The 24,654-nt window shown below is 35.4% G+C and overlaps 1 protein-coding gene across 1 annotated transcript in view; it reads left to right on the top strand.

Moving 5' to 3' along the window:
* The window catches only part of LOC140141806 (intermembrane lipid transfer protein VPS13A-like), a 172,320-nt gene that overhangs the window by 12,739 nt on the left and 134,927 nt on the right, over positions 1 to 24,654 (top strand). Inside the window, exons 2-7 of the mRNA XM_072163669.1 lie at positions 1,481 to 1,524; positions 20,635 to 20,773; positions 21,363 to 21,470; positions 22,259 to 22,422; positions 23,604 to 23,663; positions 24,337 to 24,429. Of these exons, the coding sequence (XP_072019770.1) occupies positions 1,481 to 1,524; positions 20,635 to 20,773; positions 21,363 to 21,470; positions 22,259 to 22,422; positions 23,604 to 23,663; positions 24,337 to 24,429 (608 nt within the window). The remainder of the gene's footprint in view (positions 1 to 1,480; positions 1,525 to 20,634; positions 20,774 to 21,362; positions 21,471 to 22,258; positions 22,423 to 23,603; positions 23,664 to 24,336; positions 24,430 to 24,654) is intronic.

The raw sequence follows: 24,654 nt of genomic DNA, 5'->3' as shown, positions 1-24,654 counted from the left end.
TTTATAATAATGATCTATTTTAAAACTACCTTGACCAATAATTTAATTAACAGAGTCAAATTAATAACCACTTTCAATCATAAGCCTGTAAAAAATGTTACGAGGGAAAAAATAAAACAAAATTGCAGAACCATTACCAACTTGCCATTGATAAACATGTAAAGGAAACAAAAAGGTGAAATTGCTGCCTACACCTAAGTCAACACATAGACCTTGTTGGTCTATAGAGTCAAATAGTCAAAGTCATTAATTTGCTTTTGACATGTACCCCAGGTCATTATGTAGGCTATGTACAATTATTATGTACAGCCTTGTTATTGTAGTGCATTTTATAAATGATCAGTGGTGCATGAATTTATTTGGCATTTATTGAATAATTTATATGAATTATGATTATAATCAATTCAATCTATAATAACCAGACAAATTTAAATTGGCCTTCCTGGAATTGTATTTATGTCAACAGTCAAATTGCTATCACTGGCAAGGACTTGTATCACTTTTAACTTGGATAGGGGGGGGGGGCACAGGATAAGAATTTTCAGTTCCTTATCTCTTGACCCAATAAAGAGTAAAATTGTTATTTTGTAGCCGGAACTGGTTTCTTAGCTTCTTTCTAAATTTCTAATATCTAAAATGGCCAGCATGCTTTTTATAAGCTTTCCTGCGAGGTGTGTGGGGGGTATACTCTAATATGAAATGGATACTTGGATAGGTGCAGGGCTGACACTTTCTATGGGGTTGTTGGGTGAGAACATGATTGTTGGCATTTGATGAGAGCAAAATGTAAAAGATACAAAATAAGTGTTGAAAGTTGCAGTTCAAATTGAGAATTAAGGGTCTTTGGGTGACAGATCAAATGGACAAATTTGGGGTCTTTGATCTTTTAAAATGTGTTACTGCACAAATGGCCCCCAGTAGTGGCTGTGGGTCTTTGGGTGACAGAGCATGTGTTTTATCGAAATATGGGGTCCTTGGGTGACAGTGATGCTGAAAAAGGGGTCTACTCTAAACAGCCCAGGTATATAAAATAGGAGTCCCCGCTGGCTATTTTGGCTGTTAAATGTGGAGTTCTATGGGGGAAATTAAACAGGGACTCTCTACTTCTCTCCTTAAATCTGATATAGGAGAGTGATTTTTAGCTCTCCTTAGTTGACCATTCTCTCCTTACATTCTATTGTAAATGCTATAAATAGCTTTCCTTAAAGGCTCCAGAAGAGCTATTTAATGCTCTCCTGCAAATTCCAAAAGACTACAGTCCCTGATTAAAGTTTATTCCTTACATGCAACTTTTATCAAAATTGTTCTGTTGACCTACTAACACAATTTTTGGCTGTTTCCATTTCGATGTTAGTTGGGAAATGTGTAACATTATAAATCTGTCAAAAAATCAGGTTTGAAAAACAAATTGTTATTTATAATATATTATAATTCTGACAATTCCTATAATATGTTGTTTGTTTTCTTTCATCTTTTCCAGGTGATGTTGTGCTTGAAAATCTTAATGTCAAAGAAGGAGCCTTGGTGAGTAGTTAAATTGCTGTTAAGGTTAGCAACTATTTTAAACTGTTGCGATTTGGTAGTTCAGAGCATCTTGTGAATCGCTAGCGCTGTGAGCTTTAGCAAAAATTGCATTGCTCATTTTATACTAGCAAGTGTGTAGAAGAATTCAAATATCACAGATATACTTTTGTAGGTCCTGTGGTTCTTGAGTTATGTTGTATTAAAAGAAGGCTGAAACAACAACACTTTTGTAAAATATACAGAACTCATTAACAATAATAAATAAAGTGTTATTTTTCAATAATATATTGGTTTAGATAATAAAAATTTATTTTTTTGGCTGCTTCGACCAACAATACATTGTGTACCCTTAAGCAATATTTAAAAATTAAAATTAAAAGCAAAGTTGTTTCTTCAAGAGGATAGATAGTTTGTCCAATCTTTCATGCATACAAAACTATAATATATAGCTGCATCTGAAAATATATTCAGTCAAATTAACCAAAATGTTCCCAACCCGGTGACACTTCCCACAATGCATTTCTTGAGAAGACACACTACACTTCCCACAATGCATTTCTTTAAGTTTCAGTTTGTTTGTGGTTGTAGGCTGTGATGTGCAACATGAGTCTTAAATAACAAAATACCTGAATGCACAAATCATGTCCTGATCTTGCAAGTGATGGTACTAGTACTTCATTGCCTAACAACCCTGTTTTTATTACAGGCGTTGTAACATGTTGCAAGGGATTCTGGGAAGGGTAAAATATATCTTATCTGGTTGCCACCACATTGTACCAACCAGCTGGACAACCAATTATATGATCAGTGTTGCCATAGTAATATGGAAAGTAATGTGAAGACAAAGAAATCTGTGGAAGATGGTGGTAAAGCATTAGGGTCATTTCGGGTCACCTAAACCCCCTACTGGAATGAAATCCCAAGTAAACAACATGCAAAATGTGTGTGTGCCAAAAAGTGCACTTTTCTATATTGTTTAATGCACTTGTGCAGTCACTTATTATTGTGGTAGCCATTGGTAGAAATATCTAGAGAATGAAGTAAATGACCCAGAAACAAACAAAAGACTGTCAGCAACTAAACACAATTTGCAGCAGATGTTTAGGTTGAATTTTAATAAAATGTTTGGTAGTTTTATTATAAAATTATTTTAAGGGCTTGAGCATCAGTGCACTATTTGATATTTATCTATACTAACAGTACAGAACAGTACATGTATTTACACATGTAGGCCTACAGCAAAAACATTTGACTGTCTAGATGTTTACAGATATACACAGCATTCAATCGAAAACATATGCTTTTTATTGGCTAGCCTATGCCTAGTACATGTATACTTGCTACCAGGAAACTCTAGGTACATGTACTTGCCCAGGCCCTGTTTATGGTTTATCACCAACATAAAAAGAACAGGTTTTAGGCTAGGATCATGTGATATTAATGCGACTTGGTTAGCGGATGAGGTGTCGCTTTTATAGCTTTTTGTTACATGTTTCATTAAGGGTAGATGAGGTATTGTTGGTCGAAGCAACCTATTAAAAATCGATTTTTATTATCTAGATCAATATATTATTGAAAATTAACACCTTGATGTTTTGCAAAAGTTAGTTCTACAAATCGTATACTTTGCAAACTTGCTTAATTTATTGTTGTTAATGAGTTATGTACGTTTTACAAAAGTGTTGTTGTTTCAGCCCTCTTTACAATGTAACTCAAGAACCGCAGCACCAATAAAAGTATATCTGTGATATTTTAATTCTTCTACACGCCGCTATGAATTGAGCAATGCAGTTTTTGCCAAAGCTCACTACCATTAAGTAAGATGCTGTGAACTACCAAATCACAACAGTTTAAAATAATTAATAACCTTAAGGTGGTATTGGATGCATTTTCTAGAAATTAGAAAATGCTTTGAGCATGTTTTAAACAGATTAATTGGGTAGGGTAAAGTACACTGATCAATATGCCTTTTGTTTGGAGCAAATCGGACATACGGTTTCCAAAATACATCAATTTATATTTTCTTTGTATCCTATTGTTTTTGTCAATAATCAATATCGTTAATGAGCTAAAAGGACTGGATAGGCTCATTAATATATAATTTTGCCAATATTTTGCTAAAATCAATGCATAAATGTTCAGGGTACTTTTATTTTGCATACTTTTGCCCTGAAACTTGGTCAAAATGTTTCTAATATGTTCTAATGTATTATATAGTGAAGCCGCCCTCTAATTTGCATATTTGCATAATTAATGAGCTAATTTGCATAAATGCTAATTAATTATGCAAATATGCAAATTAGAGGGCGGCTTCACTATATAATACATTAGAACATATTAGAAACACTTTGACCAAGTTTCAGGGCAAAATTATGCAAAATAAAAGTACCCTGAACATTTATGCATGGATTTTTAGCAAAATATTGGCAAATTATATGTAAAAAGAACTTCTGGGCCATTCTTCAGAAAATGAAACTAATTTGGAAAAAATCAAATTGTAGGTATCATTTATTTTCAAACTTTTTTGTGATAAGTACAGTTCAAAGTTTTAAGAACTGTAATTTTCATGAAAAATTAATCGCGGAACACCCTAATTTGCATAAATTAACATAATTGCAAATTTTGGGTCTAAAAGTAAGCTTTTGGGCCTTTTTAACACTTACTGCAGTTTTAACTTTTTATAATTGTGTTTTTTTAATTTCCTGAAAAATATGCTGTTATGACGCCTCTAAAACAAATCAGAACAGTTGAATTTTTTTCAAACCACAACAATCGCGTAATTAACGAAACAAATTAATTGGTTTGGTATGTCACACACGTGACCAAAAACATGCAATTGTTTTTACCATCAGAAAAGATTTTATCAACTGAACTTCATATTTTATGTCAAAAGGTAGACTGATTATACCCTCCATTCCAGCTTCCTAAATGGAAATTATTATTGTTAGGTTTTACGTAATTCATGGTAATTAACAAGTCACACACGTGACCGGGTCACGTGTGTGACAAGTTAATAACGTGTGACGCACAAACTCCGCCATGGAATTCCATTATGAGCACCCTATGGTGTTGATTTTTGGTATCAATGTATAGCTATGGGTCTCCTCTATCCACTGACACCAAAATAAGTACCAACATTCTTGATACCTTGCTGCTATGGTATCATGTTGTGGTTGTGTCCTCACAAATGTGATAAAACCTTGATCGTACACAAAAATAGGCTAAAAATGGACTTTATGGAAGAAAAAAATCCAAACATGTAATTTGTACCCGATTTGTAGTTGCCATATAAAAGTTAATCACAAAATGAACCTAAACACAAAGTTTTAGCTCAATATCACCTGAAATATTCTTATAAGAGCAAAAACTGACCCATGTTTTACCCCTACCCCTAAGAATATGGATTTCTGTGTCACCATCCGGTTATTTCAGTTTTAATCGAAGGTTTGTATGAAGTGATTGTTGACATGACACCACTGTTTTTCCCTAAAAAATACATTTAGTTGGTTATAGGGCATATAATAAATAAATTTGGAAACAAATTTGCTTTTATAAAATACTTAAATTGTTCACCCAAAAGTTTGGTAACGTGTGTGACATTCAGACTAACAAAACCAAATGTCACACACGTTACCAAATGTTTAGTATCAAACCGTCAATTAACACATCTAGGCATGAATGTTTCTTGTCAATGTTGGTGTCATTGTAATTGCAAGATAGCAATGCTTTACTACATTTGGTATGAATATGTAGGTCCTTTAACATTCACAGAAATTTAGAACTGAATTTTAAAATCCAAAAACTTGCATCCGTCTGATCAGGGGTAGCACTAGGTTTTAAAACCAGGGGTTCTCAGAACCCCTGAACCCCCTGAAAGTGTTAAAAATATGCGCTCAAATCCTAAAATGAGGGGTTCTCTAATCTGTCAAGTATTGAATGTACCGTTAAAATATATCAGTATCAGATTTTGTGATTTTGGTTACAATGATGTGTTACCTGTACCATGGCATAGAGCAAGGCCCGGCAAAAAACACAATCTCATGCTTTTCATGCCGCGATTCTCGCTATTAACCAACTATCTCGCTTTTTAAGAAAGTTCCCAAGCAGTGTACTTTAATAGAAGTGTTGCTTTATGCCATAAAAGTTCGCCGAATTCCATAAAACGCAGTTCAACTTCGGCAAAGTGCAGAATTCAACACCATTGCAAGCACATGGAAGCTATGCTTTACTCAATAAAAAATGACATTTCATTGCAAATGAGTTCAAGTTTAGGTGAAATATCATGATATTTACTGAATTCCTGGAGTATTTTGACTATAAAACATAATTCAAAGGCAAATTTTTGTCATTTTTTTCTTCTACGGCCGATATCATTTCGTCGTATTTCACCGATGACATATCTCTACACACCACCTGCCAAGCATTTCTTTCCGATCCCTAGAATTAGAAATTACCAACTCACGTACGTGTCATCATTCAGTACTGCAATAACTCATCAGCAGTGATTCTAGACAATATCGCAATCTGTGTAAATACGCCGGTGGTGTGTAATTTATTTCTATTTTTAATTTATGTTACAATTCTACGGCGACTTCACTTGAACAATGTTACATTGCATTTTATGTTACATAATTTCTGGACGGGCCGTAAATATTGGAGATCGAAGCTTTTATTTTCTTTCACATGTTTTCATTTTTCTGCGCGCATGAAAACCCCTGAACTGGTATGCAAAAATGAATATATGCGCTCAAACTTCAAAATATGCGCTGTACGCGCAGAGAAACGCAGGTTAGCGCGACCCCTGCGTCTGATGTCACACACGTGACCGACCCTTTGTTGACCCCTGGCACGAAAATAAGACAACGTAAGAAAAAAATTTAAATATTTTCGAAAAGTACAGACATTAGTATAACTATCATGCAAAAGATATGGGGTTATCAGTTTTATTTATAAAGCAGGCACAGGAGCATTAGTGTGAAATACCCCTAGTTATGTCACACACGTGACCGAAGAATGGCCCTTCTCCAGTAATTTTAGCTCATTAACTTGATTGATTATTGATAAAAAACAGTAAGATACAAAGAAAATATAAATCGATATATTTTGAAAACCGTATGTCCGATTGACTCCAAACAAAAGGCATATCGATAAGTGTACTTTGTTCTACTCAATTAATCTGTTAAAAACATGTTTAGAGCACTTTTATAATGCCTCCATAACCACCTTAAGCCATTCAGAATTGCTATCCCCTGGGCGCTATCCTGAATATTTTACATAAAATATTGGTGTGTCTTGTTTACTTCTAAGTTCTATACTGCTATCAAAATACCATTGCTCAAAGCATGCACCGAACAATCTTTGTAGTTGTGGAAAAAGTCAATAGCATAAAGTTGAGCAAAGGAAATATATATGAATTGGTCATAATTTTGTCTCACCCACACAAATATTTGAGTGCCATGACTACTTGTGTTTAGCACATCTACACTGTGTGTTTTGTTGACCTTCATTTCTTGTACTGTCTAGGCAATGAAAATCAAAGAAATAATAACTAGGTTATGCCTACATACTGTGATTGTTCCAGGGTTACTTTCTAACTTCGGTTTTAAAGGTGCTCTCATATATTTACAAAATCTATGTCCTTCTAATTCCAAAGAGTGGAATATTTAAAAATATTAGGGGCAGTGCATTCATGTGTACACCGTGGTGGTGCATTCTCAAAATGGTCTGCCAAAATTGCTTACCCCTTTGCCCCCCCCCCTTTTATGTGCCAAAATTCCTTTGTCTTCTTTTGATGTGCCCAAAAATCTTTGCCCCCCCCCCCCCACTTACTCATGTAAGATTTTTGGGAACCCAAATTTAAAACTTGTCTGATCATATACTATGGGGCCTTAGAATGTGAGCACAGCGAGCAGGAAATTGTGCACATTTGAAAATGTCCTTAACGTTTTCCTATGTACCATACACATTTTTAGGGGCGTAATATAGAAACAGTGCCCAAAACATCTGTGCCAAAAATCGCTTTCCCCCCTTTCGACCTGCCAAAAATCATATACTGGCATATGGTGCTAGTATTTATAAAATGAATAACTTGCTCCTGCTTCAAGGATGTGTAAGTGATTTGTTTCAACCGAGATCTCTCATTGCTAGACAATCTGTGTGACATGGAAAATAATTAGCCTCATCAACAGACAACATGTAAGCAGGGATATAAGTACCGATGAGATCAATCAGTGCTAGATGGAGTAATTGCTTACTGAGAATCAGACACTGGAAATATTGGGTGTGGAATATGCTTTATACTATATAGTCAGTGAAAGTGCTAGAAAAAAATACATGCAACCATGATCGTTTTTTCCTAAACCCTTTCGTGCCACAAAAAAAGAAAAAAAAGAAGTATGAAAATAGATTTCACTAAATTTGTTGGTAATTTAATTCTCTATTTTATTTTCATTATGTAATTTAGTAAACAATATGATGTGATAATGTGACCCATCACATCAAAACACTGCAGTTGGAAATAACATGCACATTTAAGACACGGTGATATGTTTAATGAAAAAATAGAGAAACTAATAGTTTTAAATAAAACATTGAACAAATTTTAATCTTGCCCCAAAATAAAATGTTCATCCTATCAACCCAGAAAACATTTAATAGCTTTCAAAAGTAGGCATTCTTCATTCCATATCAATCTATGAGACAAAATATGTACCATATGGTAAGGCCTAAAAAAAAATTGTTTGATTGGCGTAACCCGACTGACCCTAAAAAAATAGGCTTGACCCTAGACTTTTCTTCTTATTTTTTTGCAAAAAAATGAATAAAAAAATCAAAAAAAGATTGAAATTAAAAATTTTTTTTCATCTAAATGTACATTGTACAATGTACAATCCTCACTGTCTTTCTGCTTTTTAATTTTAACATTTTCATACTGTTTTCCTTAAGTCTTATAGAATGTACCCCAACCCCATGAATGTGTGCCAAAAATCTCTTACCCCACCCCCTTTTGACTTGCCAAAAAATTCTTCCCCTTCCCTTTCAACTTGTCAAAAATGTGTTGCCTTTCCAGAAATTGCTTTCCCCCCTTTCTTTACCCCCCAGGAGGACAGATAATTATTGCACAGCCCCTTAGGATGTGGCTCTGTTAAGGGCAGAGTAATGGGAGAGAACATGGACCTTTTCGAGCTTCATTATTTCTGAATTGTATGTCCAAAGTATATAAAACTATACATTTTGGAAAGGAAATGAGTCAAGGAATCCCATGGTGGACGTCAGATTTGTTCAAAATCTCAAGTTTTTGAAAAAATCACAAAAATTCACTTTTTAACCCAATTTTTTGTGACAACTTAGAAAAAATCCGCTCGAGTAAAAAAAAAATTCAGTTAGCTTTTCATGAAGAAGAGACATGAACTTAGGGAAGGTTTTTTTATTTTTTTGAAATTGTCTCTTTTTTTAAATATTTTAAAAAACATGTGAAAAAAGGCATTTTGTTACTCTATTAAGCTAAAAATTGCACATAATGGTGTATATTTTTGTATAAAACAAATATTTTGAAAAAATGAAAAAACCTTCCCTAGACTTTGATGTACTCTAAAGGATAGTGCAAAAAGTTTACCCTTTCCTTGCATATTTTTCGAGTTATCTTGACACAAAAATCGCGCAATATTGTCAAAAGTGAACTCTGAGAAATCGACGTTTGAGTAAAAAAATGTCAAAATTATGCACAAAACGCCCTGAAATTTTAAAACGGTAAGACTTTCACACTTGTAAAAGCTGTATCTGGTGCATGGTCTAAATATACATCTTTTTGCACCAATGAATATATAATCTCTGCTTTCAGTGCGCCAAAATTCAAAATAATTAAAAAATCTAAGTGGCATTTTGACTGCAAATTTTTGTTTTGTTTACACCACATCTGCTGGCGTTAACAACATACCGAATGCGCCTTGACTGCGTTGGACATACGCAAGAGCGTTCTTGCCTGGCGATCACGCGACGCGAATCGCACGCCAGTAATCACAATATTTCGCAGATTCGCGCATTTCTGACTCATTATTTCCGCCAATTTACTAAGCTGTCTTGAGCCATGTGACTTTTTAGAGTTGAAAAGAGTGAGATAAATCAAGCAAAAATACGAATAAATATTAGCAAGTTGTATTTTATCAGTTTCAAGTGAAAGAATACATCTTAGTGTTGATAAATATCAAAAAATCTCAAATTCGGTCGTGGACGAATGTGTCTTCCATTACTCTGGCCTTAATGAAGCTTCTAAGTAGAGCATGCTCTGTTGTAATTGGTGTCTGCAGAGTGAAAACATTGATATCCCAGCGAATGCAAGTCCGATTACAATGGAAAGCAAAAGAACACGAGCTTTCCCCCATACACTTGAATCATACATACACCCCTGTTAGTTTCTCTAGGCGCAGAAAATTAACATAGAATCTCAAATTGTCTGTGATAGGTAATTGGAGTACCAACCAGGGGGGGTTTAGAAAATCATTGATCCTGAATGCTAACCTGAATGGATGTGAACCATGATGTGTTTTCGGTGGTTGTTACACATTTTCTGCGATGAAAGATGAATGAATGGGTGTTACAAACAGTATTTCTGAATCCTGAACATATTATTCCCCTGAACACAAATTGCCTTGCATTTTTTTAATTTCAGATAATTATTTCATTGTAACATGGAAATTGGTTCCTAGTAAAAATGCTCCTTAATTTTGGGAGGTGGCTCAATTGGGATGTGTGCTCTCCTGTGTCTTGCGGGGGAAGATCAAACATTTTTTGTTTCATGTTGTAATAACATAACAGGAATACCTTGGATTTAAAGACCAAAATGCCTGATCAGGTGTATGATTATGACATTATTATGATATTTACAAAAATGCTGGTATTTATTTTGAACCTGTTGTAAATCTTACTCTGGAGCTCCTGGGTTCAAATACGTGGGTGTATGGGTCCTTTGTGTTATTGCAATGCTTGGCCAGCCAGCCATGCAATGTAGAGGCTGTTGAACTAGAATGGTCTGATGCCTATACTGTCTATCTGGTATGGTTATTCCTGCATAAACATTGTCTTCTTGAATACTTTAAATATTGAAGTATTGAGACCATAAAAAAATTAGCTATTTCATAGAATTTGGTGTGTACCCAATCTGTAGTAGTCCACTGCACTGGGATCCACAATCTGACAAATTTGTGGCCCTCTACTCACACACATGCTGGCATTCATTCCCATTTTGTACCATTAAAAAGAATAATTGTCTGCTAAAATTGTCTGCTAAGAAATGTCTGCTAAAATTGATAAAAATAGTATATACATAATGCAAATTAGTTTTCCTTTTAATTAAAATTCTATTGTCAGAACCATTTCCGAATGCTGTATTTCATGCATAAAACATCTACAAAAATAATTATTATGGTATGTGAGTCAGTGTCGGGGTTACAACAATTTTTTGGCAATATGTAGTCATTCTTCCCATTTGGTATAAAGCAGATTACTCATCCAATATTTGATTTAACTCATCCAGATCAGTCAAGGTTCTGTGATCCTGATTAATGTAAGCCTACATGTAATGTGCTTGGAAGCAAGAAGTACCCCTGGCTCTACCTATGGTTGTGAAATGACTGAACTATATGGCCTGTTCTTCATATCCTTTCTTGGAAAAACAGGAAATAGAAATGTTGTTGCAATCAGGCACACTCAATCTTTGTTATGGGCTGTGCAATAATTATGTGTTTACCCTTGGGTGAATGAATAGTCTGCCAAAAACCATGCACTCCCCCCTTTCGATGTGCCAAAAAACCTGTTCCCCTCCCCCAACCCCTTTCATACATGTGCTAGATTTTTGGGAAGCCAAAGTTACAATCGTAATATGTGATGAAAGTGCAGCAAGAAGGACATTTAGCATTTGAATGTAGGCCTATTTATTTTTCCTTGCCCCCTCCCAATAGGATGGTAAATTAATGCTCTCGAGTATTAGAATCTATGAATAAAAAGTTGAATTGAAAATTGTGTACATCTCTCTCAAAGATGTACATTTAGCACCATACATTGAACATATTGATTTTTTTAAGGTCTGTGTATATTTCTTGTTAATTGACCTGTAATCAATGTATATACCTGAATGTTATACATAATATTAATAATAATGTAATATTGAAAGCTATATTGCACAGCTGCTATGGCCGCTGGTGCATTTAGGCGAAAAACCTTGCAATATGTTGATAGCAAATTTGCATCATAATTTGACTACAAATAGGCCTAGAAGTAGGATAATCATGATAATTGGAATTTTTTATTTTTGCACTTTTTTGTAGTGGTAAAATTTGAACCAGAAATTTAGACTGTGGATATATTTTCACCCATAGTGTTCAGTTTGTAGCTCTTTGAAACCTTGAATAATACGAACTTGTGTTTATCAATATGAGTATGTATGCTATTAATGGCCTCTGTGTAATGATATAAACAAAATGTTAAAATTATAAGCACAATGAATAATGCTTTATGCAGTAGGACGCGTACATGTAGGCTAAACTCTGGCAAGACACTCAAAGTGCATGCACACACACATACATGTACAAATGATTATGGCTATTGGGATTTATTTTTTGAATACCTATGATAATAATACTTGCTCATTGTGAGCAACTTGTCCCAGCATATCCCTTTTAAAGGGATTTTTATTTTATCAGCAAGGCTACATAAGGTCTACAATAAACCAAAAGCTACCAAAGGCACCAGGACTATTAGGATTTTCCAGTTGAAATCCATACACCCCCTGACGGAAGACTTGGCCTTTTAAGGTCAAGTGGGACCGCTTTTAAGTTGATGTGGGAGATTAAAATATCCTACATAGGGGGTGTTGATTTCAAATGGAGTCACCCATTCACCATGTTCACACTCCCTGTGTGGAAAATTTAGGTAATTTCTTCCATAGGGAGTTGTTATAGGGGGTGTATGAATTTCAACTGAAATACCCCATTGATTCTCAACTGTACATGTAAACTTGGTATGGTAAATGCAATCATGCTCACATGGGTGCATTCTTGCAAAATGTGTCTACTTGGCCCACTGTTTTTATTGGATTTTTGTCTGATCTCGAAAATTGACCTTATTTTTAGTGCAACATTTGCATATCTTCAACAAACTGAATTGGCTTCTTGAATAACCCAGCGAACAACTTATTGATTAATTTGGCATCCCCTTGGCTTTTCGACTGGATTCGTCCCAGGGCATACTGATGAGTCATGCTACGGTTTAATCAGGAAAATATCCTATGCCAAAAAGGACACATAATATTGCATGCCTGGTTTTACACATACACAACCAGTGTACACAACAAAACTGGTCTATATGAGCTTAGTTTACAAAGCATGAAGTATCAAATAGCTCACAGCTTGCAACAATGTCCTGTGTCGCCCATATGCTAACCATCTGACACTATTAGTGACCAGTATATGGCTCAAGTTTCTATTATTTGAAATGAAATAGATTAAACTGTAATTGTTTTAATCTAGATCTGGCTCAGTTCCCTCTGACCAGGGTATTAGCCACCCACCCACCCGTCCTTTTGGATGGGTACTTTGCTTCTGGGACAGGCAAGATTAATGCCTCTGGTAGATGCTACATTCTAAAAATAATGCTTGAATAAGTTCTGTGAACTCAAAACAACACCAGACTAATAAATCAAAGCAATAGCAATTTGAACAGACTGAACCCCAAGAAGGGGTAGAGGTCTGGTTTAATGGTTTTTTTAACCCAAGTTTTTTGGACAGGTAGTTTTGGTGAAAATGACAGGCACTTGTCAAATCCTAGTTAAGACTCTGCACGATGCCCCGCTGATTGCGGGCACGCCGTGAAGGGGCGATAAGCGCTATGGACGAATGGTGGAGTTAGAGTGGGTGTGTCATAAATAGTATTGGCATCAGACTGAGCTAGTGCAAGTTTAAACCATATTTTTGGAGCAGCAATGAAAATAATATGTGTAGCTCCATTTTGACGCAAAGTTGTGCAATTATTGGTTTCATGTATCAATCATATTTCAAGCATTTATTGCAAATGAACAGTTTATGAAACAGGAATGAAATATAATTACATGTGTGCAAAAGACTCAGTATTATCATTTGAATCTCATATATCATTATACATTGAAGTGTGTAAACAATATATTATCAATTGATACATACTGATCATGTTGATATTATGTTATCCTAGCATGGTATAGTAGCTATGGTAGCATGCATATTTGTACATAGGGGAAATTTGCAATAATAGATCACAAAAATGAAGACCAATTTCTAAGAAAGTGCAAATTGGTTTTAGATTTTTATTTCTAAGAAAGTGCAAATTGGTTTTAGATTTTTTCAATGCAACTATATCAAAAAAGTCCAGATGAAAGACATTTTCCAACAAATATGTAAATAAACATACAAACATGTAAAGAAAACAAAAAAGAAACAAAAAAGAAAGGAGAACGCCCTCAATTTTTTTAAATTCTGGTTTTACACGATTGTAATGTACTTTAGTAAACAAAGATACTCTGCAAAAAAAATCAAGACTTTAGGTGCTGTAGTTTTGTCAAAATCCGAGATTTTGAATAAAACACAGGAATCGTTGTTTATTATTACAATGGAATATTAGACGAACAGCAATAATACATAACAGTACACGGTGTGCGGGACATATACACACACACCCCAGAGGGTTGTACCGTATTACAACCGCTGGAGTAACATGCATGGGCGCTAGTAGTAAAATCAATTTTCTTTGCTTTACCTCACTTGTATTAAAAGATTAAAAGGGGACATATCTGACAGTAAAAGTTAACATTTTATGGAAAATAAATATTAACCCTAACCCCCAAAAATCTTACAAAATCTTACGATGAAAAAATCTGCGCATGCATGAATCCCAGGGTCTGCGATTAATCACAACAAGTGTTATATGCGGGACGGAATTGCTGGCGGGCAGCAATAACCCGTGTAGCTACCGGTCCGTGATCGTGTGCTTGGCATGCGAGGGGTCAAAGGTTCGAATCCCGGGGTGCCAAGTCAAAAAATTCTTCTTCTCCTTGACTTTTTCGGATCTTCTTTGACTTCCGATCCCAAAAAGCAGGGTCCAGTGTTAGGGTTAATCTATTTTTACAGAAATGTTATAATATGGCCTTAAATGTGTAAATGCAGTGCAATAAAATGGTATGCTTGTTGCTCAGATATTGCAGCTATTGGTATAATGGTAATAAATTTATCATCATTAAAATCAAAATAATAATAATAATATATAGATAATTAGCAACAGCAAAGAATAATAACAACAACAATGTTCAAAAATAATAAGTAATGATGATAATAATAAATAAAAATGCACGAGGTGCGTAGATATCTTTTGGTCTGTACGCTATCAGATCTATAGTATTACTATGATCTGGAATAGTAATCAATATACATGTACTACAAAATAAATAAGTAGTAGTACTAATTGATATTTGACATGTTTATCTACCAGTGTCCTCACAAGTTAATCAGATCCATGTCCATACCTTAGGATGTCATGGTCAATATTGCATGACAAATTAGTTGAGGTAAAGATGCAATAATTAGGTTTGGGAAATATTTCCTAGGATTGGAAGATAACATTTGTACTAAGCCAGATTTACCTTAGGATGTCATGGTCAATATTGCATGACAAATTAATTGAGGTAAAGATGCAATAATTAGGTTTGGGAAATATTTCCTAGGATTGGAAGATAACATTTGTACTAAGCCAGATTTACCTTAGGATGTCATGGTCAATATTGCATGACAAATTAATTGAGGTAAAGATGCAATTAGGTTTGGGAAATATTTCCTAGGATTGGAAGAAAACATTTGTAGTTTTTATACTAAGCCAAATTTCCAACAAAGATTGCAAGATTTCGCAATCCTATCATACATTGTGTATATGATTTCTTTATCTGGCAGAAGCAAATCCAAATTTTCACCCAGTGTGATTGTGTGACAGATTTATACAAAGTGCAATCATGATACACTGGGGGGTGTTAACTCAAACCCAATGTGTCACCTTCCTCAAGTAGAAATTTGTGAGAAAGGGAATTGATTTCACCCAATATCATGGAAAATTGACCTTCGCATCACCATTTATGGTACCTATTGCAATAATAGTGCTATACGAAACTCTTTTTTCATGACCATTTCACCCCAAATTTTACACCCAAACTGCAACAAAATCTTGATTCAAGCTGGTCAGTAAAAAAGTATCCCCTTATCAAGATGACTTCAAGGAAGATTAGTGATTAGGGTTGGTATTATTAGTCAGTGTTTTATGTTGCAAATCGAGGGTCTGCTTTAGGATCTTAACACTTTATATAGTAATTATTATGTTAGTGCCCCTTCCCTGTATGGTATTGATGATAGCTATTTATATTAATTTCTATATGCATACTTGTGATGAGTAGGCATGTATAGCTTGATGATGCACAAAACATGTGTGCCCACTTTCCAAGTTTAGTGAAATTACTTGTCTTGTTTAATTTCAGAGTACAGACAAGAATGCAAAATTAGTATCAATTTATTGGGACATACACACTCTTAGTAAAACAGGTTCTTGGCTGTTCTGTACATGTATGTGGAACCCTCAAGAGAAAGGAGTTCTTGAAAATTGAAAGAACCCCAAAATGGTTCTTTCTGGCTCTTCCAGGACCTTTTTAGGTCTAAAATGGTTCTGTCTCACATTTCCAGAACCCTTTTCAGGTCTTTATTAGTACTATTTAAGGTTCTACATACATTGTACAAGACCTCAAGAACCTTTTTAGGGTTTGCTCAGAACCCTTTTTGTGTATGATTTTTGTTTTTGTGCATATTACTGTGTAGGTGTGTACATATATGTACGAGGGGGTATCCAAAAGTTTTTGACATCACCCAGAAGGAAAAGCGCTATATTGATGAAATTTTGTCAGTGTAATCACTGGTCCTTATGTACATTATGGTCCAAAAATGGTCTCATAAGTATGTTTACTTTCTTTACATGGGGCACTAGATGGGCAGTAGGCGCATAACCTGCAATATGGTGAAAATTGAGGCACGCATTATGATTAAGTTCCTGCATTTGAAGGGTTAGGCCTACAATGCTCAGAAAATCTATGATGAAATTAAAGCAATCTACGGTGATGATTGCCCATCATATGGCACTATTGCTTTTTGAAAAAGGAATTTCCAAACTGGCCACATGTCCCTCACAGATGAGCCAAGAAGTGGGACGTCCATCACTTACGGATGATGCGCCACAGTGAAAAAACTCAAGAAAGTGGAGGATCTTATCACGAAAAGGTTATGCGCCTACTTCCCATCTAGCGCCACCTGTGAAGAAAGTAAACATACTTATGAGACCATTTTTGGACCATAATGTACATAAGGACCAGTGATTACACTGACAAAATTTTATTGGTATAGCACTTTCACTTCTGTGTGATGTCAAAAACTTTTGGATACCCCCTCGTATGTTATTGTAAACTACTATAAGGTGCAGTTAAATTTCACAAAATTTGCAGTGCACAAAAAATTAGCAGAATTACATTTTTGTAATGCATCAGTAATTGAAGTTGAGTTAATGAGGTAAAACATTGTGTGTGATAATAAAGCGACAAATGTGTGGGTTTAAAAAGGGTTAACAAAATTGTGAATTTCCCAGGAATGTTAACTTAGAAATCAGATTTCCCTCCAAAAAGGATGTTCATTTCTCATGATTCCTTCCATACATCAAATTTCCCAGAATCCAGGTTCCTTATTACTTTCTTTATACTTATCCAGGCATGGTTATGATTATTGGACGTGTCATATTCATGAAATTATGATGCAATGAAAATATTGTGTTTTGAGTCGGACAAGATTCTTGCATGTGTGTGTAGACTGAAGCTAATCTGATGCTGCCAAGTAATTGCAAGCATTATGGTGTGCACTTACTGGAAATTAAAGCAACACCATGTTTTGAAATTTGAGTGCACTATTGCTTTAGGTATACAAAAGGTATGTAAGCTCATACATAGCAATCTTACACTTTCTGGGATACAGAGTGTTTACAATTTACTTTTAAAATACACTTTCACTCCCACCCATACATGTTACTCATTTTCAAACATCAGAGAGGATTTTGCGAATACTTCTCCCTTACATTGTTTTGATTGTGCAGGTAGGAAAATATTGATTCCTGATAATTTTTTTTTAGTTTGCAAAAAAACAAAAACAAAGTTCATTTCACTATTTTTACTCGAATGTTGGCCTTGCTCTATATTTTATTTTACAAACACAAACAATGTGTGTAACCACACAACAGGTTTCACATTGTATTGGAAAACAAATGCATCCCTACCAGTATGTACAATATACTTCCATGATGAAAGATGGAGTACCATCTGAAAATTCCGAGGTAGGAATTAATTCCTTGTGTTTGGATCAAAAGTTTAAATCAAAATCATGATTTATACCAACACAGATGAACTTTCATGAACGTATACTTCCATTAGTTTAACAATTTTTTAAGGGGGTACTACACCCCTGCCAAAATGTATGCCTATTTTTGCATTTTTCTTAAAAATTATAGCACATTGGGGACAAGTAAGATATGTATATTGTAGGGGCAAGAACTACAACTATTGCACTATAAATTTTATTTCAGCACAGACAATGGGCCAGTTGTGGGGTTACAGTCAAAAATGAGGGAAAACCAATATTTGATCAATAAATCAATAACTACTTGCTTTGAGTTGCTGAATTTTCTATACAGTAGTTGTAGTCCTTGCCCCTATAATATACATATCTTACTTGTCACCAATGTGCTATAATTTTTGAAAAAAATGCAAAAATAGGCATAAAATTGGCCAGGGGTGTAGTACCCCCTTAAACCTTTTTCATCATTTTTCCGTCCTCTTATCTTTAATAATTCTTTTTGCCGCCCCTTCTTCTGTTGCCCTTGCTTTGTTGCCACCCCCTGCTTTACCTTGGGGCTTGCGCCCCAATTTAAACCCCCACACAAATATGCATACAACCCCACACACAATATATTTTCATTTCTGATACTAGCCTTCTTAACATAACCCTGATGCTAAATGAACATTTTGGTGCTTGGAAAGGAAAGAAGGTAGTTTTAAATTTGTTGTTTGTTTCCCTCTGGATTCAAACCCCAGACCCCTGCTTGCCAAGCACTCGATTGACAAGCGGTAGCCAGGGGTGTTTCGCTGGCCCGGCCAATGAAACCATGGGTATATATGACTTGGGATAATTGCATTATCACATCATGTGGATGCATCCATGCACAGTGAGTTCGTTTTGTATGATTTTGTATGAATTAGGGTTAATATATCACTGTCTATGTAGTTGAAGTAATTAAGTTTAATACTTATCAATCTCATTCATATTCCATGCCATATCTTGACCTACGTACTAAAGTACGTACCTAAGTAGCGCATTATAAATAATATGGACTTTTCACACTGTGCAGAATGGTGTGTAGCATTCCTAATGAAATTATTGGTTGTATGCAATGTAATCGGATTGTCTGACTGATGATGATCTTGTAGGTCAACATGCTGCTGAAAAAAAAACCAGGCCATGCACAGCATACCGAAATCACATTAATCAAATGTATTGCTGTCATATTATGCCATTACTTGATGTGGTATATATATATATATATATATATATATATATGCATATGATTCAAACTTGCCCTATTTATTATGTGTTGTGGAACTAATTATATATAGATCGCAATTTAGTTTGTTAAAAAAGCAGGTCTGAAATATCTTTGCTTTGTCAAGGTAACCTAGATATTGCTGTTTAAAAATTCAAGAATGCTTTTTGGATATCAACACTATACTCTGATCAGCTTTTAATTGGCGGGATTCATAACATCGTGTATTTTCGCGCTTTTGTGAATTCACTTAGGCGTAAGTTGGGGACTTGACGCGCGGAGTAACAAAAAAACCCAAATAATTCTCCCCTATTACGAGTTGATCATAGTATAGAGTATTCTGTAAACACTGTATTCTCTGTAATTAATGCCCAGAATTAAAGCCCTGGGGTGTTGTATTTTCCAAAAGTGAGTTGCGGGGGGGGGGGGACATTAATACTATAGAGGTCATTTTGCAATGATAATTCCTATGGATAATACCATCTGGCAGTGCTGCAATGTTCCACAAACCGCATTTTAGCACATCTATAGACACTTAAATAGGATTTTTTACAAATACTGAAACACATGGATCATGAAATCGGCGATTGTAATGATGTTTGAAATTATGGGTACTATATGGTATTTTGACAGCATTTATGGAGCAGTTTAGTTAGAAAAAAAGGGGTGGGGCAACGAAAATGAAATATACATGAACTAAATGTAGAATAAACAAAACAAAAAAAACACCCAAAAAGTAAACATATTAACACAAAAATGTAAAATGGACGTGGCTTGTATTAATCACAAAATAAAATAAATGCAAACAACACAGTGATTTGAAAGTCAATGACAAGGTCCAAAATATGACAGTGGTATATAAAGTTGGAAAAGCGGAGTATTTGGCCTTTGGGTATACAATCATGGGGTGGTGTCCTTATTTGATATGTATATAGTTATGTTTTCTTCTAAAGGGATTATTTTCTTTTGATAAGCGTATTCTCCCATATCCTAAAAAAATATTTCTTAAAAAGAGAATTTAAAAGAAAGTATTCTTTCTTTTTAAAATATTCTTCTTCAAAGAGAGTATCCTTCCTTAAAATGGATGGTTCCCCCCCAAAAAAATCATCCCACATTTTCAAGAATAGATAGTATATACTCCTGAAAATGGTGTGAAAAATGCTTTCTTATCACTATGGACCACAAGAGCCTCATCCCATAGTCCAAAAACCTCAATTACATATTCATAGTGCAAAATTTGACCTCAAGTTGCAGAGTATGAGTTTTTGTACCCAAATTTTTAAAGGTCATTCAATTAATGTGCAACTGTATTGGTGTTAAAGAACTGTGCCCTAATAGATGAGCATGTTGTGGATCCTAGTGTATGTTATATTCTGTAATCCTTATTAACAGTTCAATATATCTTTGTTATTTTCTTCTCAGGATGAATTGGACCTTCCTGTGAAGATTAAGTTAGGTCATCTGGGCAAACTCACCCTCAAGATTCCATGGAAGAACCTCTATGGTGCTCCTGTAGTAGCCACTCTCGAAGGCCTCCATGTACTGGTCACCCCAAATTCAGGTAAGTCTGAACTTAACTCCGGTGATATGCGTTGAAGTCCGCACAGTCACAGTCCAGGTTGCTTTCATAAAAATTGAGTTAATTTCAAATTATCCTACACAGCTAAATTATGCTGATTTACTGTATGTACTAAAGTTAATTTTGTATTACTTCTGTGGTCCGGGTACGCGCTGGCCGCTGGTGAATTGCGATCGCGTAGAAGTGACAAAAATTAGCCTACTACGGCGCGCCCGACGTCAATGGGTCAACCGGCTTGTTATCAAGTGCGTTGATCAGCCAATCAGCGTGATTGTTTATTTCTTCTGTGTGTACGCTCGTCTACGCTTGGCTTGGACCACGGAAGTAATAAAAAATTAACTTTAGTTCGTCAAGTTGCGCTTTAGGCATATGATTCTAATATCGTTAAATGGTTTATGATATTAATTGGACCACTGTAATATGTGACAATCTGAAGTGTCTATTTAGTATTTACAGGTGATTGATGGATTGGTCATTTGGTCAACTGGCTGTTTGGTTGATTGGTCTGTCATAATTAGGTGCAAGTTAGATTATAAAGGTCTATTTCATTTTGGACAATTCTATTTTATAGATTCCAAATATAATGCAGAGAAGGATGAGAAGCAGAAGTTTGAAGCCAAGCAAAGGACACTGCAGAGGGTGGAGGATGCTAAGAAGAAGGAAGAGGAACAAGGGAAAGGTAAGGATGCGAATCAATAGGCATCGAAACAGTGCTAAACAGTAGCATGGTCATTTTGTGCATACTTTCAAGAGCTAAAAAGTCTACCATTTAGCCTTGAAGAAGTTTAAGGGCTCTTACTGAAGGGTTAATAGACTAAGGAAGTGTCAGGAATCAATACTCGCTCCTTGGGCCAATCCTATAGTAGGAATTTCAATTGAATGAACTCAACTTTCAACAGCTGTACTCGATTGAACAGCGATCATATATCGCATATTTCAAGCTACACTGTGAACATACAACTTTGGATACAATACTAACCAATCACAAGTGAGTTAACATGATTGGATTCACTTCTGTGTTACACACGCACATTCGCACACGCTGGCGTACATCGTGCAGTGTACGCGAAAATTCATCACACTATGTCAGGCTGTGTTCATTCAATTGAAATTTCTACTGTAGATGATTTATGATACCATCCATGGTTAATGCTCTAATGCTGATGGCCATAGGCTTTAACATAAAAAGTCCCAAGTTTTGAAATATTTTCTCAAAATATCAAGAGCTATCTCAAGTTCCACTGAACCAATACTGGGCTTGTTTGTACTCATTTTAATGCATTTTACATGCTGATTCCAAATATGGTCATGAAAATGAACAATTCTGAAATTTTTGAAGTGTTTTGCCACTAACTTTGAAAAAAAAGTACAGACAGAAATGCTGCAATCTCAGTATAATGAAGTAATCCTGCTTATAGCCACACATTCAGCTGACAGTTTGGATTTCATGATTTATTTTCCTCCTAGAACAAGCTCCAAAGAAGGATTCCTTTGCCGAGAAGTTGGCCACCAATGTGATCAAGAACATACAAGTAAAAGTCAGCGATATCCATATCCGCTATGAGGATAAGACCACCAATCCTGGTTTTCCCATCGCTATCGGTGCTACACTTCATAACTTGTCACTTGGGGTAAGTAATCAGCGATATCCATATCCGCTATGAGAATAAGACCACCAATCCTAGTTCTCGCTTTGCTATTGATGCAACACTTTATAACTTGTCTTTTTGGGTATGACTTGTTCTTAACTGGCTTCTTCTAATTTGTGTTCAATGTCATAGCTGTATGCTATGTTTGTGAGTAGGTATGTATAAAAGCTTGGATTTGATGTGTTTGTGATCAATCTGCAACATTCAGTACACAAACAATGCCTTTATGGCACTTACTTGAGAAAGGAAATTATGCTAACAAACAAACAAATAAGTTCCCTTCGGAAGTTTTTGTATAATCCAAAAATTACTGTGCTATATCTGTTTAATTTGAAAGTGTGCTGCCTCTATTACAACCTTACCCCCCCCCCCCAAGGTTTGTCTCAAAACAAAAAGAAAACAAACAAACAAAACAAACCTAATCGGTATGCACTTCCCCCTATTTTTGTTAGGTGAGAAAGGCGATGCAAAATGTACAATTTTCTTACTGCATTGTAAAATCGTAATGTGAATTTTTCAAGCATCGTTTGTTTTGCATTGTTTTGCCTAATAGGTCACAAGTATTGTTCTGGCCTTAAAAACATAACTGAAAATACTGTGATTGTGAGTTGATGCCTGTGAGCTGAGCATAAATTAACATGGTGGTCCTTATGGTGGTACTACACCCCTGGCCAATTTTGTGCCTATTTTTGCATTTTTCTCAAAAATTATAGCGTATTGGTGACAAGTAAGATATGTATATTATGGGGGCAAGGATTATAAGTACTGCACTGGAAATTTTATTTCAGCACAGACAACAGTTGTGGAGTTACAGTCAAAAATGAGGGAAACCCAATATTTGATCAATAAATCAATAACTAATTGCTTTGAGTTGCTGAATTTTCAGTACAGTAGTTGTAGTCCTTGCCCCTATAATATACATATCTTACTTGTTACCAATGTGCTATAATTTTTGAGACAAATGCAAAAATAGGCACAAAATTGGCCAGGGTGTAGTACCCCCTTAAAGAGTGTTTTGCAATGATAAAACATGGTCACATTACCTTTCAAGTGTCAAGTAATATGATATGATTACTGATCTCATTATAACATTCCATTTAGAATATTTTGCTGTGAGAATTTATTGGACTGATATCATATTTTTTCATTTCTTTATAACTCAGACAACTGATGCCAACTGGAAGGAATGTGTGCTAGATGAGTCTGCTAAACTCATTCATAAGGTAGGTCAAATGGTATCACTTTACTATTACTAATATGGAGGACACATACATTTAAAATAATTTTTTAAGATTGATAAATTTTAATATATTTTCTAATATACTTAAACAATAGACCTTTTCATATCAAAGTTTTCCGAAGTGATGACCCAGTTTTTAAAAACGGGTTATCATACGCAGTTTGTGGGTGCGCACTTACGCCAGTTGTGTGTTGTGTCAATGCACGCAGTTGAGGAACATTTATGTGTATTTATGCGAGCGTGTAAGGACGCGGCGTGTAAAGACGCTCGCGTCCATGTGATTTTTTTTGTGAACATTTCCGATGCCGATTTACACGATATGAAAAAGTCTATAGGTCAACTATAGTATTCATCAAGGTCCCTCAGCACTGCCCTGCCGATCGTGTAAAAAAACCTAGATCACGCTTGGGTTGTGCGATGTTATGCAGCTTGTTATGCGAATGAAGTGCCAATATGATGATGACATGATCCAATTAGCCAACCAAACCCCAATTACATGTTTACGCTGCCAATTAGAACACCAAGTCCATGTTTATGCAGTAAAGCATGCCAAATCGGCAGACTGCTGAAACACCTTGCCAAATACTATAGAAGTTATTTGCAGGCTTACGACGTATTCTCATTTTGTTCACTACCCAATTCCTGTTTACTTACAGCTGCTACGACTAGATGATCTAGCCGTTTACTGGAATTCTAACACCCAGATGTACTGCCCTCCTGGTCCCATTGATGACAAGGAGACAAAAGTGGTAAGAAACAAGGCAATATTACAGGCTTGCCGTTTGAAATTTACAGGGGATCAGTAGGAGAGCATTTTTACTGTACCGTATATATGTGGTTATTATTGTTACACTAAAGGTAGGCGAGCAATAAAATGCACTCCTCAGCTTTATTTGAAGGGAGTGTTGGGGAGCAATCACTCTAGCTCTCCTCAAACGGCAAACCCTGATATTATGCGGATGAATATCAGTTAG

Source organism: Amphiura filiformis, chromosome 20, assembly GCF_039555335.1.
Source record: "Amphiura filiformis chromosome 20, Afil_fr2py, whole genome shotgun sequence".
Classification (NCBI taxonomy): Eukaryota; Metazoa; Echinodermata; class Ophiuroidea; order Amphilepidida; family Amphiuridae; genus Amphiura; species Amphiura filiformis.
The sequence above is the reverse complement of the archived record's forward strand: the minus strand, read 5'-3'. Positions and strand labels throughout refer to the sequence as shown.